The following is a 17,141-nucleotide window of genomic DNA, read 5'->3' as shown; positions in this document are numbered from 1 at the left end:
AGATATCAGTGAGGGGGTTTTCTGGAAGAGCATTGGCGTAAAACTCACGCACAAGCTCAGCATTTAGGTTGGTCATGGGGTTACAAAGCCTATCCCACCCTTGATCTTTCAAAAGTTTCGCAATTTCCCCATAAGGTCCGTTAGGGCTTATGTTAAACACTCTCTCAGCCCACATGTTTTGGTCGAGTAACTCGACGTACCTATCCTGATGGTAACGGGTTTTAAATCTGTTTGAGTCAAAGCTTTGGTTTCTAGAGGATTGGGGTGCAGAGGTTTCACCCTTCTTTCTTTTTTGAGAATTCTTAGGAGCCATACCTGCAAAACAGCCAGGAAATCCATACACAATACAATATAACAGTTAAATATCAGTATGGAAACAAATCAGCATAACTGGCATCACTAAAAATGGAAACCAAAACAAAAATTTTCAAGTTCTGAAGCTACTCGCCTCGCGAGCAGCTCTACTCGCAGTGGCGAGTAAGTAGATGAAATTCTGGGTTTTAAAAAGAACACTCGCCTCGCGAGTGATGAAGCTCGCCACGGCGAGTGACCCAGATTTTGGCCAAAATCGAATTTTTACAACAGTGGTTCAGTTTAAAAGGTATCCTAACCCTAAATAAAGCAATTGTGCCCCTTTTAGTGCCAAAGAGATGAGTTAAATCATGTGCTAAGCTTGAAATTCGAATTTGATCCACAAACCCTAATTTTATGAAAATTTTTTAAACAAAAGGGTAATCCCAAAATTGTGGATGCAAATGGAAAAGAAATGAATCTCTACATGATTTGGTCTCCTCTCAATCATTTGGGCATTAGTTTAGAAAAATAATCAGAAATTACCAAATCCACTATCCTAGGGTTTCATACAATCATCTTTGATTAAAAGAAGTGAAGTACCAACCTGTTTGCTAGAATAAGATGCAAAATGCAGAGATGATGTTCTGAATTATGACTTGACTAGAATGCCAATTGATTTGTGTTGAGGGTTTGTTTTAGGGTTAGAGTTGTGTTGTTGTTTTTGAGAGAAGAAGGTTTAGTGATTTTTTTCTTTTAGAGAGAGAAGTAAAAACGAAAATGATTAAGGAAAAGGTGGTAATGGGTGGTTAAGGAAAATAAAGGGGAGTTAATGTGAGTTAGTGGCCTAGGAATGCGTAACTGCCCAACTGAGCTTACTCGCCTCGCGAGCAACATTACTCGCTGTGGCGAGTGATTTGGTCTTTGACCATGTTGACTACCAGCTTGCTCGCAGTGGCGAGCAGATTGACTCGCCTCGCGAGTGGTGACAATTTTGAATTTTTGGCTCCTGCTTTGGATGTTTTGATACATGCACATGACCCTAATAACTAAAATGCCATAAAACAATAAATAAACTTACAAAGTTGGGTTGCCTCCCAACTAGCGCTTGTTTAACGTCGTTAGCTCGACGCCTTTTCCGTTAGGGTGGCCAAAATGAGACGGATAGCACATCATCTTTCGAAACCCTACGCTTTGGGAGGAACTCCATGAACTTTAGGAACAAAAGATTTGGAGTCCATGACCTCCCTAGCTTTGGTTTATTGAACAAGGTACAAATCTCATCAATTACCCGATCGATTTCTACCTTGTTCACTTTATTCCCTCTTGCTTCCATTAAATCTTCCTTGATTAATAACCGTTCCTTTTTCTCAACCACCGTTGCTTCTTCAATATCAACAGTTGTAACTACCTCATTTCGAACAACAACTTCTTCAACAATCTCTCCGACCCTCTCAAACATGTTTGGATTATTTTCTTGTTCTCCAAGAGTGGATTGATTGTTGGCTTGGTTATCCATGATTTGTGCTTGAATCAACCCAATTTGAAGTGATAAAGTCTTCAATCTTTGGTTGGTATCTTGCATGTTTATCATGGATTGTTGCATGAAGATGTTCAAAGTATTTTCAATCACCGAATATCTTTCATCTTCATAAGAATGTTGCTGATACTGTGGATAGGATTCATACTCGGGTGGAGTATAGAAGTTGAAGTAACCATGATCAGCCATGATTTTGGCTAGGTGGTGATCCTAAAACGGAAACAACTAACAAGAAACTTTTCTTTGTTTATCAACAAGGGGTTAGTACAAACAACTATCAAATAAAGAAAAATATTTACGGATTATATACAAATGCTTAAAACGATAAATCAATCGTTCTATCTATGATAACTAAACACCATTCCCCGGCAACGGCGCCATTTTGATGAATGTCTATTTTAGCATCAAACAAGATAAGTATTTTTGTATCGTCTCCACAGGGAATAGTGCGTTATCAATGACAGTTTAACATCGACTATCATTCCAAGTATTAAGAGTACTTGTTTGTTTGAATTGAAATGTAACTAACTAAACTAATTGCAAAAAGTAAAACATGAGATAAATAAGGATTGAAACTTGTTAGGAGTAGCTTTCCTTAACCAAGCGTCACACATAACCTAATGATCCATACGAATTCTAGCTTTGTAAACAACATTATCACAATCAATTCTAAACTACCCTTCGTGTCCAAAGTGATATAATTATTTCTAAGTTATCGTTTAAACATTCGTGTCCAAATCCCTTAAACGATAACAAAGTCGATCGGATAACTTAATCGACCGTGTCCAGCCTGATTAAGCATCCGAAAGCATTGAACTCTTGATTATGGTGATTATCACAAGATTAACAAAGTTGTCAAAGAAGTTAATCTAAGATATGTTGCTACTCTAGCTCTAGATTCAAGAGTTTGTGTCCAAATCATCTTGAATCTTATTGAAAGCATTAACACAAGAATAACAACAATATTGAATATAAATTGCTAGAATCATATATTGCAAGATCAAAAGGATTACATGTTTAGCAAGATCAAGTACCTCTCATCCTAACAAAGAGTGTTTAGCTACACATCATCATGGAAGCCTTGCAAGGATGGATTGAAAAGGAAGGATTCATTATACTTGTGATGTCTCAACAAAGAAATAAAGATCCAACTTCCAAAACCAAAATCACTCTATGAAGAACTACCTTACTTCTCTCTATGAAAATATCTAAACTAAAACCTAAGAGAAGCTAAGAAAATATCAAGCTAAGATATGATAAGATAAGATATTTACAAAGAATAGCAAGTGGGCTATTTAAAGAATTCCCACTATGCTTGAGCTCGCCTCGCGAGCAGCCTTACTCGCCATGGCGAGTACTGTTTCCTTCCCCATTAAGCTTCTGCCACGTCACCCTGGGAGGGTCAAACCGCCCTTACTCGCAACGGCGAGTAGCTCTGCTCGCCTCGCGAGTAAGGGGGTGCTCACGGCTTTGTGGCTTCAATTGAAGCTCGCCACTGCGAGCTGCTGTGCTCGCCTCGCGAGCAGTGTAGTGCTTGCGGCCTTTTGCACTTTTCTTGGCTTTTTCATGCTTGCTTAGTGTCTTGAGGTTAAATCCTGCACAATTGGGTAAAGTAAGGCAATTAAAGCGTAATAAGGCAATTATCACTTTTATCTCGGCTTTTCCTTAAATTTCTTGCAAAACAAGTAACAAAAGTGCTTAAAATATAACATGAAAATATCACTTCCTAGCACTTATCAACCTCCAATAGGATCTCTCCTTCCCTCTCCTTTCTCTGGATTATATATTTTTTTAATGAAGAGAGATGACAAGTTTAACTTTCCCATTTCATATTCAAGTTTGGTTATGCTTTGAGTAGAATTGATTTGATTTTCAATGAATTGATTAGTGAGTTAAATGTAAACTGATTTATGTTTATATGTATTTATGTAAATTCGACAATAAATTTAAGGCTGAAATTAATTGTAGAAGTCAAAAGCTAAAATTCTAGCTTCAAGTAGAATCAATTATACAAGCAAAATTAATTTTCCTTTATATCATCAAAACATGATAAAATCAATTCTATAGCCTCTTGAATCACTTTTAACTCTCAAAAATTGAAATCAAACATGTGCATAGTACTATTGCGTTTTTTTGTTAACTTTCTAGTTCTTAGGGAAAAAGGATCATAGTAATTCTGAAGCTTGGTGGATAAGTAAAATTTGTCAAAAAATTGTTTCACTAGAAAATTGAACTTTAATTTTTATATTACAATGAAACTCAGTAACAACTTGAGCTCGATCGAATTATTTATTTTCACATAAGTAGTTTTCACATAAGTAGCTTAGTACCATGAAAATAGATCGGTACTTTGTGATAAATTTCAAAAATGGATGTTTGGAATATCGTATAAAGATTAATACATTATAAATTTAATTATAGTTTTAGTCTCCCTATTTTCACTCGGTCACAAAATTGGTCTCCTTATTTTAAAATCATAGAGTTTTGGTTTCTCTTTTAAATTTTTGAACTTAAAAATGGTAATATATCATATTTGAATTTAAGTTTTTAAAGGATTTTCTAGTAATTTCATGGTTGGTGAAGATTCCACATCATCGGCTCATATAACATGTCATTTAAAATATATCACATCTCCAATTCTAAGTTGAAAAATATGAAAAAGGGACCAACACTGCGTGATTTTAAAATGAAATGACCAATTTCGTGAATGAGTAAAAATAAGAGGACCAAAATACGAATAATATTATTCTCAAAAAAAGAATAATATTATACTATTTTTTATTATAATTGATTTTTTTCTAAGCATGTTTTTACAATACCAAATGGTAGTAATTCACTTGAAAAAATTTTTGTTTGATATTTTATACCAACGTACTCATACCTTCATTTTTTAAAATTTGGCGTATTACGTACCGGTATCCATACCCGTATTGGGTACCATAGACATACATATGCATCATAGGATTAACCTAAACACAAGGTGTATCTGAGTTAGATCAAAATACAGAGTTATAAAAGTCAAATTCACAGGCTTTGCAAAGTAAGTGTCTCTCCAAATCTTGATAAGGAAATACTAATTTCCCCAAACTAAGAGAAAATAAAAGATACTGTACAATTGATACAAAATCAAAATCAGTGGGGAAATTTCCAATCATCTCTCCGAAACTTGCAAAGTGAAGTATTAAATATAAAGATAACTATCCCTCCAATGCCACCAAACGTCCAACAGGTCATGATCTCTAACTCTGCTAAAATCCAAATCAGAATAAAAAAGGTTAAGCAAGTCTAAGCACAAAAGTATCCACTGGTAAAGATAACTATCCCTCGACTTTTGGCATCCACGACCGGGCTAGTTGGATTGGTTCATTTCATATTTATTTAGTTGTAAACTATAAAATCTTTTGAAGAGGCAAAATAAATGTCACCTATAAAATCTAATTGGAAAAGGAAGTGAATGGCATATCACTATTTTACACTCACTTGGTTTGGCTATATGCATAATAATACATCCCATCTGTGATAACAGATTAACAATTCTACAATTTTAGCAACTTCAATTCAACAACCATGTTATTGTTACGTCTCTTTAGATCTGCACGGTGCATTGTCTTGTTTCTTCTCTTTACTTTAAATTTCCTGAACAAATCAGCCTCTTCCTTAGGAAACAACACTGACCATTCTGCATTACTCAAATTCAAAGAATCAATATCCAGTGACCCATTTGGAGTATTAAACTCTTGGAATAGTTCTACCCACTTTTGCAAGTGGCATGGAGTAACATGCGGTCATAGACATCAAAGAGTCATAAAGATAAAGTTGGTAGGATACAAACTGCAAGGTTTTATATCACCTCACCTTGGAAATCTTTCTTTTCTGAGAATCCTCCACCTTGATGGTAACAGCTTCCATGCCAATGTCCCACGAGAATTAGGTCGTTTATTTCGACTGCAGGTCATCTCTTTGGCCAATAATACTTTAGGAGGTCAGTTTCCAATTAGTTTGACAAATTGCTCTCAACTTAAGGTCTTCCAATTCTATGGGAATCATTTTATTGGCCAAATACCAATGGAGATTCACTACCTTGCCAAGCTTGAATTTTTCAATGTTGCAAAAAGTAATCTAACCGGTCGTATTCCACCTTCTATATGGAATCTTTCTTCCCTCACCGTTCTCTCTTGTTGGGATAACCACTTGGAGGGAAACATACCAGAAGAAATAGGCCTTTTAAAAAACCTAACAAAAATGTCAGTGTCAGGAAACAATTTATCTGGTATGCTTCCAATGTCACTTTACAATATGTCATCTCTCACTGACCTCCACACAGCAAGCAATCAATTCCTTGGTTCTCTTCCAACCAACGTGTTCACAAACCTCCCAAACCTTAGGCTATTTTGGTTTGGAGGAAATCGATTCTCAGGTCCAATCCCAACTTCCATCAGTAATGCATCTCGGATTCAAATGTTCGATATTGGTTTTAACAATTTTGTAGGACGAATTCCAAATCTTGGAAAGCTACAAGATCTTTCTGTTTTGGCTTTAAGCGAAAATAATCTTGGCAACAATTCACCTTCCAGTGGTGATGACTGGGAATTTATAAAGTCATTGGTAAACTGTAGTCAGCTTGATATAGTCGAAGTTCAACGTAACAACTTTGGAGGTCTTTTGCCCAAAATTATAGGCAATTTGTCCACCCATCTTTCACAACTTGTTATGGCTGACAATCAAATATCTGGAAAAATTCCAACAGAGCTGGGAAATCTTGTAAACTTGATTTTTTTGTCCATAGAGAACAACCACTTAACTGGTGTTATTCCAGAGAGTTTTGCTAATTTTCAAAACATGCAAGAATTGTTTTTAAATAAAAACAATCTGTCGGGCGAAATTCCGGGAGCTATGTTAGGAAATCTCAGTCACTTGTCTCAGTTGGGTTTATCAAACAATATGTTGATTGGAAATATTCCTTCAACGATTGGAAAATGCAAAAGGTTGCAAGGAGTAGACTTTTCAATGAACAGGCTTAGTGGAGCTATACCAACACAACTTCTTGGCCTTTCCTCCTTATCAATACTTCTCAACCTATCACATAACTCATTGAGTGGTAATTTGCCTTTTGAGGTGGGCATGCTTAAAAACATTGGGACGCTTGATATATCTCAAAATCATCTCTCTGGTGGCATTCCTGAAAATATTGGAGATTGCTCAAGCTTGGAGTACCTATTTTTAGAGGGTAATTCTTTAGATGGAATCATACCATCTTCTTTTGCTTCACTAAAAGGTCTTCTAAAACTAGACCTGTCGCGAAACAACTTGTCTGGTTCAATTCCACAGGAATTACAAAATAATTCTGTTTTAGAATGGTTCAATGTTTCTTTTAACATGTTGGAGGGTGAGGTGCCCATGCTTGGCATTTTCCAGAATGCTAGTAGGGTTTCATTGACTGGAAATGTCAGGCTTTGCGGTGGGGTAGCAAAACTGAATCTGAAAGGTTGCCCACGAAAAGATGTGAAAAAGAGAAAACACCACAATATTCGCCGTAATTTGATCATCGTCATCATCTTCTCAATTGCATTGTCATTTATCCTTACTATCATCATCATTCACAAAATGAAGAAAAAGCAGAGAAAAGCATCCAATGATTCAACAATTGAGCAACTTCCAAAGGTATCATACCAAGAACTACAACATGCCACTGAAGGTTTCTCGGTTCAGAACTTGATAGGAACAGGAGGTACAAGTTTTGTGTACAAAGGAAGATTTAATTCAGAAGAAAGGGTTGTTGCTGTAAAAGTTCTAAGCCTTCATAAGAAAGGAGCTCATAAAAGTTTCATTGCCGAATGTAATGCTTTTAGAAATATCAGGCATAGAAATTTGGTAAAGATTATCACATGTTGCTCTAGTGTGGATCACAAAGGTAATGATTTTAAAGCAATAGTTTTTGAATATATGACAAATGGAAGCTTAGAGGAATGGTTGCATCGAAATGAAGAACAACAAAGAACACTGAAATTCGAAAAGAGATTAGAAATTGTTAGTGGAATTGCTTCTGCATTACACTATCTTCATTTTGAAAGTGAGAAGCCTATTGTTCATTGTGATTTAAAACCAAGCAATGTCCTTCTTGATGATGACTTGGTCGCTCATGTGAGTGATTTTGGCTTAGCCAGACTTGTTTCAACAATTGATGGAAAATCCAATAATCAAACCAGCTCAATGGGAATAAAGGGGACTATAGGTTATACTCCTCCAGGTATGTATAGTTGGAAACTTCTTTTATGACTGTTATATAGAAATGATGAGTTTTGAATTAGGAATGATTAACTTGAAACATGCATATTTCAGAGTACGGAATGGATTCTCAATTGTCAAGAGAAGGCGACATGTACAGCTTTGGGATTCTTCTTTTGGAGATGTTAACTAGGAGAAGACCAACTGATGCGATGTTTAAAGATGGACACAGCTTCCATAACTACGTGAAAATAGCATTTGCAAATAACATTTTGGAGATTGTTGATGCAACTCTCTTCTCAGAGGAAAATGACCATCTTGCGGTTACAACAAAGGTTGCAAGCGATTTGCATCCTAAAGTTGAGAGGTGCTTATCTTCTTTATTTAAGATTGGATTATCTTGTTCAGTGGAGTCTCCAAGAGAAAGAATCAATATCAAGGAAGTCATCGCGGAACTCAATATAATTTCAAAAGCTTTGACTTGTTAAAGGATTAAAGGTAATTTTCTACTTGTAACCCTAAAACAATATTTAGAGGTATCGTGCTACTCATGCCAATTATACAACTAATTTTATGGTTTTATATTTTTATTTCTTTTGCCATTAGATTAGGTAGTAGGCGGGCTAGCTTTTGCATGATTCAAGAAATGGGAAATGAACCCCGTTGCTCCACATTTGGCAAACTAGAAAATAGTATTTTAGTTACAACTCATAGGTACATGTTGTGTACATAGTTCATGCCATTTACTATGAAAAGGAATTTACACTTTCATTTGAGGTGTTAGGGATATGATTGAAAAAGTTAAGCTCATTAAGTGGGTAATATAAACATGATAAGATACTAATAAAATGAATTTGTTAGAAGAAATCATTATTCTATTAGAACTTGTGCAAATTTGTTAAACTTCCGCTGAATTCAGAAAACACCCAAGTGTGGATCCTCATGATCAGATTTCTGCTAGTAAGATTCTATCATCACATCTTGTTCCTTTTTTAGTAGTTCTACTACTTGGATCACAGATTCAGGTGCAGTATGCCACCCATGTAGCATGTTCTTTACATGTTTTCATTTCTCGTAATTTGTTAAACTGAAAGTTTGTGTCCTTTCCTAACCATTTAAAATTATGTGTTTCTGACTTTCGTAAGGTATGGTTATCTATCGATTTTTCTGTTACATGCCGTTCTGCACATTTCTGACTTTAATAAGTGCTTTGTTCAGTCATTCACCTTAGACAATTGCCTTCACCAACTTTTTCTACATCCAGGATACACAAAAATTGAGGATGATTGGCAAAAGGGTGAGCTGGTTGATGGTCTTTACCACTTCTCTATTTCTAGGAGTGCTGCACAACACACTAATGTTACATGGATTATGGATAGTTACGTTTAATAGTGTTCCCGTGAAATAAATGTATGGACAATCTTTTTGTGGTATGAGCTTAGACTCTTCTAATGTCCGCATTAATAAAATAGACTTTGATACCATCTTAAAATTTAGACTTTAAATCTAGCTAAAACTCAGGTTAGATCAAGAGGTGAGGATTAAAGTCTAGGCTATGTGAATCTCCACAGTAATTTTGTTGCTATCTATCTACTGAAGCATCTCTTAACTTATTTCCTACATTTTCTGTCTGTTCATATATCAATGTTATGACTTCCGGTAGATTCTATTTGTTTAGTTCTGTTTGTTGTATGCTTCTGGTAATCATTCTTTCATATAATACAAATCAGAATATTCATGAAAGATCTTTGAAACTTTATTTCTCTCTGTTTTCTCCGTCAACTACTTCTGATCATCCTGTTCTCTTTATTTGTCTCCAACACTACTCTCTCATAAAACCTGGTAGACTTGGATGGTATTTCATTTGGTTAATAGGTAGAGTGACATGGATTTCAATCTTGAAAATTTACATAATCTTCCCTTTTAAGTTTGTGCAAACTTTTCATACATTTCAAAAGTAGAGAATTATGTAGGAAATGTAAAATTCCATAAACAGCAGAAGTAATTCATTTGAAAACGAAAAATAACAGGAATTAGGGGGCTCCAAACTTCGTACATTCCTTTTATCACAGAACAGGGGAATTTTGTTTCTTATGCGTTTGAATTACATGTTCACAGAAGAGAAACGTGGGCATATTGAAGTGAAGAGAAAGAATTACAGGAACCTGTTGAAACATAGCAGCTTTGTGGTCGAGTAACTTCCTCCGTAAATGATCCATTTACTTAACTGGTCTTTTTTTTTTTTCTTTCTAAGAAGCTAAATTAGCTCACCTAAATTGACATCGGGGAGAATCGAATCTGAGACTCGAGGAGGAGCACACTCCCATGCCCCAAGCCAATACCACCCGACCAACCCAAGTGGGTTATGATTCTACCTATTTAATTGTAAGCAATGGACCAATCTAACCAATAACATATGTAGTGTGTGGAGCCTATGACCAAAATCCATAAATATTCATCGTTCTTAGATTAAAATTTGCAATGTAAGAATTACCTATAATATATGCAGTTCCGCTATCTTTTTTAGTAGTCTAGTAGTTTAGTTTAGTTTAAAAACCTAAAATAACCGTATTTAATGCTTTGCTGGAGCGGTCCAGTAACCTACAACTCAGGAACATGGTTCTCCCCTTCGCTTGAAGAAAGAGAATCATAGTTAAGAACATACCATGGGCTAAATTCAATGTTAGGAACATGGTTCTCCCCTTCAATGTTAATTGCTTCATAAACACTATTATATGAGTGTTCAAATTCAAGTTGATCAAAATTAAAACTGAAAATCGCACAAAACAAAATTTGGTTGGTTGTGTTTGGATGCTATTTTGTGAAATCCGTTCGGATCTGATCGGATTTCAAATTTCTTTTTGAAAACCGAGCAAAATACTTTTATTTTAATACTTGTGTTAGTTTAATTTAATCTATATTTTTTTTTTTTTTAATATTTCATATATTTCAAATATAACTTTGCATCAAACTAACAAGTACATTTATGAAATATTTCAAAAACTACGAGACCACGACAGGTTCCTATAATCCCTTTCATGCCATGTTTTTCTCAATTGTTTCATTAAAAAAAAGCTAATAGTCACTTTAGTCCCTGCATATTTAATGATTAGTCATCTTAGTTCTTCATTGTATCAAAATTTCAAAATAGTCTATGATTGTGCATTATGTTAGTCAAAATAGTCCCCGCCACTAAAATAACATCTCAATGTTCACAATAACTCTTTTCATATAAGGACTAAAATGACAATAAACATGTACTTATAAGGACTAATATGGCAATAAGTAAGTATATTAGAGTACTAATCTGACAATATTAATGAAATATTTTAACGTTAAGGACTATTTTGACTAACAAAATGCACAATCAGGGACTACTTTGAAGTTTTGATATATTGAAGGACTATTTTGACTATTCATTACAATTTCAGGGACCAAAGTGACTATTACCCCTTAAAAAAAAGCCTGATTATTATTATTTTCTTTAATAAAAAATCGTATCCCACGTATTTATATTTTCATTTGCTTTTAAATTTACTTAATTTTTTTATTCAACTAATTAATACGCAAAAAATATATTAAAAACATTGAAAATTTAATTGCTTTTTTTTAAAGAAATTTAATTGCTTTCTTGATCGGTTTTACATTCACTTGAGCAAAATATTAGTATTATGTACATAAATAAATTCGATTGTTTATACTAAGCAATCATCCGTTAAGTGATAGCAACATCATCACTCTTGTTCAATGGTCAACAAATTGAAGTGGAGAAAGAATCCACACATATCCAAATCATTGGCTTTTGGTTTCATATTTAGTTAGCTTGAAACTATCTTTGGGATGGACAAATAAAATACTCCGGATTATGATAATAAGTGTCTAAAGACATTTGTTAAAGAACCTAAAAGATAAACTTCTATGTTGAAAAGAGAATTTTTAGAAACTGATTAGACAATTTCCAAACAAATACACTACTATATTAAGTTTCTTTACCAAATATTCTTAGAACACGTACTATATAAATTTTTTATTTCAATAGGTGATGAACATTGACTTCTGGCACCAACGACCCGGGATACTTGGGTTGGTTTCATATTTAGTTAGAAAAGGAAGTAAATGGCATGTCACAAACTATTGTACACACCATTGACCAGCACAAGCTATTAATTAAAGAGAGTTGAGTTTTGTTCCAAAATCCGAACTCCACTCACATGGTTTGGCTATATACATAGTAAGTACATCGCATATGTAATGTAATATCAAAACATAATACAATCCCATCCCATTTGTAATATCAAATTTAGCAATTCTACAACTTAGAAACTTTTATTCACAACCATGTTAAGGGTCTTTTGGTATATAATATGCCACCTTGTCTTGTTTCTTCTCTTTACTTCAAATTTCCTGAACAAATCAGCCTCTGCCTTAGGAAACAACACTGACTATTCTGCCTTACTCAAATTCAAAGAATCAATATCCAGTGACCCTTTTGGAGTATTAAACTCTTGGAATAGTTCTACCCACTTTTGCATGTGGCATGGAGTAACATGCGGTCATAGACATCAAAGAGTCACAGAGATCAAGTTGGTAGGATACAAACTGCAAGGTTCTATATCACCTCACATTGGGAATCTTTCCTTTCTGAGAGTCCTCTACCTTGATGATAACAGCTTCCGTGCCAATGTCCCACGAGAATTAGGCAGTTTATTTCGACTGCAGACTATCTCTTTGGCCAATAATACATTAGGAGGTCAGTTTCCAATGAGTTTGACAAATTGCTCTAAACTGACGGAGATTGGATTATATGGGAATCAGTTTATTGGTCAAATACCAATGGAGATTCACTTCCTTAGCAAGCTTGAATATTTCAATCTTGCAAGAAATAATCTAACTGGTAGAATTCCACCTTCTATATGGAATCTTTCTTCCCTCACTGTTCTCACTTTGTCTAATAACTACTTGGAGGGAAACATACCAGAAGAAATAGGCCTTTTAAAAAACTTAACAAAGATGTCAGTGTCACGAAACGAATTATCTGGCATGCTTCCCCGGTCACTTTACAATATGTCATCTCTCACTCACGTCCACACAGCAGCAAATAAATTCAATGGCTCTCTTCCAACCAACATGTTCACAACCCTCCCAAATCTTAGGCAATTTTGGTTTGGTTCGAATCGATTCTCAGGTCCAATCCCAACATCCATCAATAATGCATCTCGGATTCAAATGTTCGATATTGGTTTTAACAATTTTGTAGGACAAATTCCAAATCTTGGAAATCTACAAGATCTTTCTGTATTGGCTGTAGGCAAAAATAATCTTGGCAGCAATTCATCATCCAATAGTGATGACTGGGAGTTTATAAAGTCTTTGGTAAACTGTAGTCAGATTTATATCGTAATTGTTGAAAGAAATAACTTTGGAGGTCCTTTGCCCAAAATTATTGGCAATCTGTCCACCCATCTCTCACAACTTGCTATGGCTGGCAATCAGATATCTGGAAAAATTCCAACCGAACTGGGAAATCTTGTAAACTTGATTTTCTTGTCCGTGGCGAACAACCTCTTAACTGATGTTATTCCAGAGAGTTTTGCTAAGTTTCAAAACATGCAAGTGTTGTCTTTACATATAAACAGACTATCGGGTGAAATTCCGGCGGCTTTAGGAAATCTCAGTCACTTGTCTCAATTGGATTTAGCAAACAATTTGTTCATTGGAAAGATTCCTTCCACTATTGGAAATTGCAAACAGTTGCAAATAGTAGACTTTTCAATGAACAACCTTAGTGGAACTATACCAACACAACTTCTTAGCCTTTCCTACTTATCACTTGTGCTCAACCTATCACATAACTCATTAAGTGGTAATTTGCCTCCTGAGGTGGGCATGCTTCAAACCATTGGGACGCTTGATATATCTCAAAATCATCTCTCCGGTGGCATTCCTGAAAATATCGGAGATTGCTTAAGCTTGGAGTACCTATTTTTAGAGGGTAATTTTTTCAATGGAATCATACCATCTTCTTTAGCTTCATTAAAAGGTCTTCTACAAATAGACCTGTCACGAAACAACTTGTCTGGTTCGATTCCACAGGAATTCCAAAATAATTCTGTGTTAGAATGGTTCAATGCTTCTTTTAACAAGTTGGAGGGTGAGGTGCCCATGCTTGGCGTTTTCCAGAATGCTAGTAGAGTTTCATTGACTGGCAATAACAAGCTTTGTGGCGGGGTAGCAAAACTGAATCTGCAACTTTGCCCTCCAAAAAATGTGAAAAAGAGAAAGCACCATATTTGCCGCAAGTTGATCATCATCTTCTCAATTGCATTTCTTCTTCTAGTGTCATTTGTCGTTACTATCATTGTCTGTCAGATAATGAGGAAAAGGCAGAGAAAAGTATCCACCGATTCAACAATTGAGCAACTTCCAAAGGTATCATACCAAGAACTACACCATGCAACTGATGGGTTCTCGGTTCAGAACTTGATAGGAACTGGAGGTACAGGTTTTGTGTACAAAGGAAAACTTAATTCAGAAGAAAGAGCTGTTGCTGTAAAGGTTCTAAACCTTCAGAAGAAAGGTGCTCATAAAAGTTTCATTGCCGAATGTAATGTTTTCAGAAATATCAGGCATAGAAATCTAGTCAAGATTGTCACATGTTGCTCTAGTGTGGATCACAGAGGTAATGACTTTAAAGCAATAGTTTTTGAATACATGACAAATGGGAGCTTAGAGGAATGGTTGCATCGTAATGCAGGACAAAAAAAAATACTGAAATTCGAAAAAAGATTTGAAATTGTTATTGGAATTGCTTCGGCATTACACTATCTTCACAATGAATGTGAGAATCCTATTGTTCATTGTGATTTAAAACCAAGCAATGTCCTTCTTGATGATGACATGGTTGTTCATGTGAGTGATTTTGGCTTAGCCAGACTTGTTTCTACAATTGATGGCAACTCCAATAAGGAAACCAGTTCATTGGGAATAAAGGGGACTATAGGTTATACTCCTCCAGGTATATATAGTTTGAAAATTCTTTTGTGATTGTTATATTGAAATGATGAGTTTTGAATTAGCAATGATTAATTAACTTGAAATATGCATATTTCAGAGTATGGAATGGATTCTCAATTGACAACAGAAGGCGACATGTACAGCTTTGGGATTCTTCTTTTGGAGATGTTCACTGGGAGAAGGCCAACTGATGAAATGTTTAAAGATGGGCACAACGTCCATAACTACGTAAAAATTGCATTTCCAAATAACATTCTGGAGATTGTGGATGCAACTCTACTCCATTTTGCAGTTGCAACCAAGGTCGCAAGTGATTTGTATCCCAATGTTGAGAGGTGCTTATCTTCTTTATTTAAGATTGGATTATCTTGTTCAGTGGAGTCTCCAAGAGAAAGAATCAATATCAAGGAAGTCATCGCAGAACTTAATTAAATTTCAAAAGCTTTGGCTGATTAAGGGATTAAAGGTAATTTTCTACTTGTAACCCCAAAGAATATTTAGAGGTAGCATGCTACTCATGCCAACTTATACAACTAATTTTATGGTTTTGTATTTTTATTTATTTTGCCATTAGATTAGGTAGTAGGCGGTATAGCTTTTGCATGATCCGAGAAATGGGAAATGAACCCCATAGCTCCACCTTTGGCAAACTAGAAAATAGTATTTTAGTTACAGCTCATAGGTACATGTTGTGTACATAGTTCATGCCATTTAGTATGTTAGGGATATGATTGAAAAAGTTAAGCTCATTCAGTAAGATATAAACATAACAATATACTAATAAAATGAAATTCCTAGAAGAAATCATTAGTTATTCTATAAGAACTTGTGCAATTTGTTAAACTTGTGCTGAATTCAGAAAACACCCAAGTGTGGATCCTCATGATCAGTCTATTTCTGCTAGTAAGATTTTATCATCACATATTGTTCCCCTTTTAGCAGTTCTAGTACTTGGATCACAAATTCAGGTGTAGCATGCCACACATGTAGCATGTTCTTTATATGATTTCCTTTCTTGTAATTTCTTAAACCGCAAGTTTGTGCCCTTTCCTAACCATTTAAAATTATGTGTTTCTTCTATTCATAACTACATAAGGTATGGTTAGCTATCAATTTTTTGTACATACTGTTCTGCACATTTCTGACTTCAACAAGTGCTTTGTTCAGACATTCACTTTAGAAAATTAATTTATCACCAACTTTTTCTACATCCAGGATACACCAAAATTGAGGATGATTGGCAAGGGTGAGCTGGTTGATTAATTTGCACACATAATGTTTCCTCTCACTCACTTTTTCCTCCTCTATCTTTACCCTCTCTTAATCCTATTATCTCTATTTGTTGTATTTATAAAGAATTACGGTAAGGGATGAGAGAAAAATCTAATCAAAAATTATTTAACTTAAAAATTAAACACCAATTCTCTTGATGTCAATCAAATTGTTTATTTTTACATTCTCACCAAACTAAATAGACACCCATTGATAATTTTGGGTGCTTATAGAGAAATGGTGACCATGAAAACTCTCTCTCTCCTTTTTCGTGTACCATATTTAATAAATTGTTTTAAGATAATTGAGTTTTGATGAAATGTTATGATATATAGTTATTGGTGAGAGCGATTTAATATGTGTTTGTTCCTACGTCTACGTGTATTTACCAACTTCTACAAATCTTAACTTCGTAAAAGTCATAGTAAACTTACATAGGGATGCGAAAATTGTCTTTGTACTGTGAAACCATACATACCATTATGAATTCTTTTAGGTGCTTAGTTGAAAGAATTTAATGTTTTTTTTTAAGGTGAAAGAAATTTGGTGTTTATTAAGCATCAAACAATTAAGAAATGAGTGATGTGTACACGTGAGATCCACTTAGACACCCAAATGGAGGATCTCCATTGTGAATGGTCTTAATATCACTTGACAACAGATACTTTGTCAAACATCCTAGGCTATATGTGTGATAAATTTCAAAAATATATTTAAAGGCTTAATTGCAGTTTTTACCCCGTGTTTTCCAGAAACATTTTATACCAAGAATAAAATTTAGTAAACTAACAAACATGGG

At 34.9% G+C, this 17,141-nt stretch overlaps 2 protein-coding genes across 2 annotated transcripts; both read left to right on the top strand.

Annotated features, from left to right (window-relative positions):
• Window positions 1-5,287: 5,287 nt before the first annotated feature.
• Window positions 5,288-9,733, top strand: LOC146957658 (LRR receptor-like serine/threonine-protein kinase EFR). Its single transcript, XM_085737908.1, has 3 exons — window positions 5,288-8,078; window positions 8,171-8,554; window positions 9,321-9,733. Exons 1-2 carry the CDS (start codon window positions 5,399-5,401, stop codon window positions 8,542-8,544), a joined length of 3,054 nt encoding a protein of 1,017 aa, XP_085594034.1. The 5' UTR covers window positions 5,288-5,398; the 3' UTR covers window positions 8,545-8,554; window positions 9,321-9,733.
• A 2,531-nt stretch (window positions 9,734-12,264) lies between these two features.
• LOC146957657 (LRR receptor-like serine/threonine-protein kinase EFR) lies at window positions 12,265-15,511 on the top strand. The gene is made up of 2 exons (XM_085737902.1): window positions 12,265-15,071; window positions 15,168-15,511. Exons 1-2 carry the CDS (start codon window positions 12,395-12,397, stop codon window positions 15,500-15,502), a joined length of 3,012 nt encoding a protein of 1,003 aa, XP_085594028.1. The 5' UTR covers window positions 12,265-12,394; the 3' UTR covers window positions 15,503-15,511.
• The last annotated feature ends 1,630 nt before the right edge of the window (window positions 15,512-17,141 follow it).

The sequence above is a fragment of the Medicago sativa genome, chromosome 1 (assembly GCF_051527215.1).
Source record: "Medicago sativa cultivar Bolivia chromosome 1, Bolivia_mono, whole genome shotgun sequence".
Lineage (NCBI taxonomy): Eukaryota > Viridiplantae > Streptophyta > Magnoliopsida > Fabales > Fabaceae > Medicago > Medicago sativa.
This window is presented reverse-complemented; position numbering and strand designations above follow the sequence as displayed.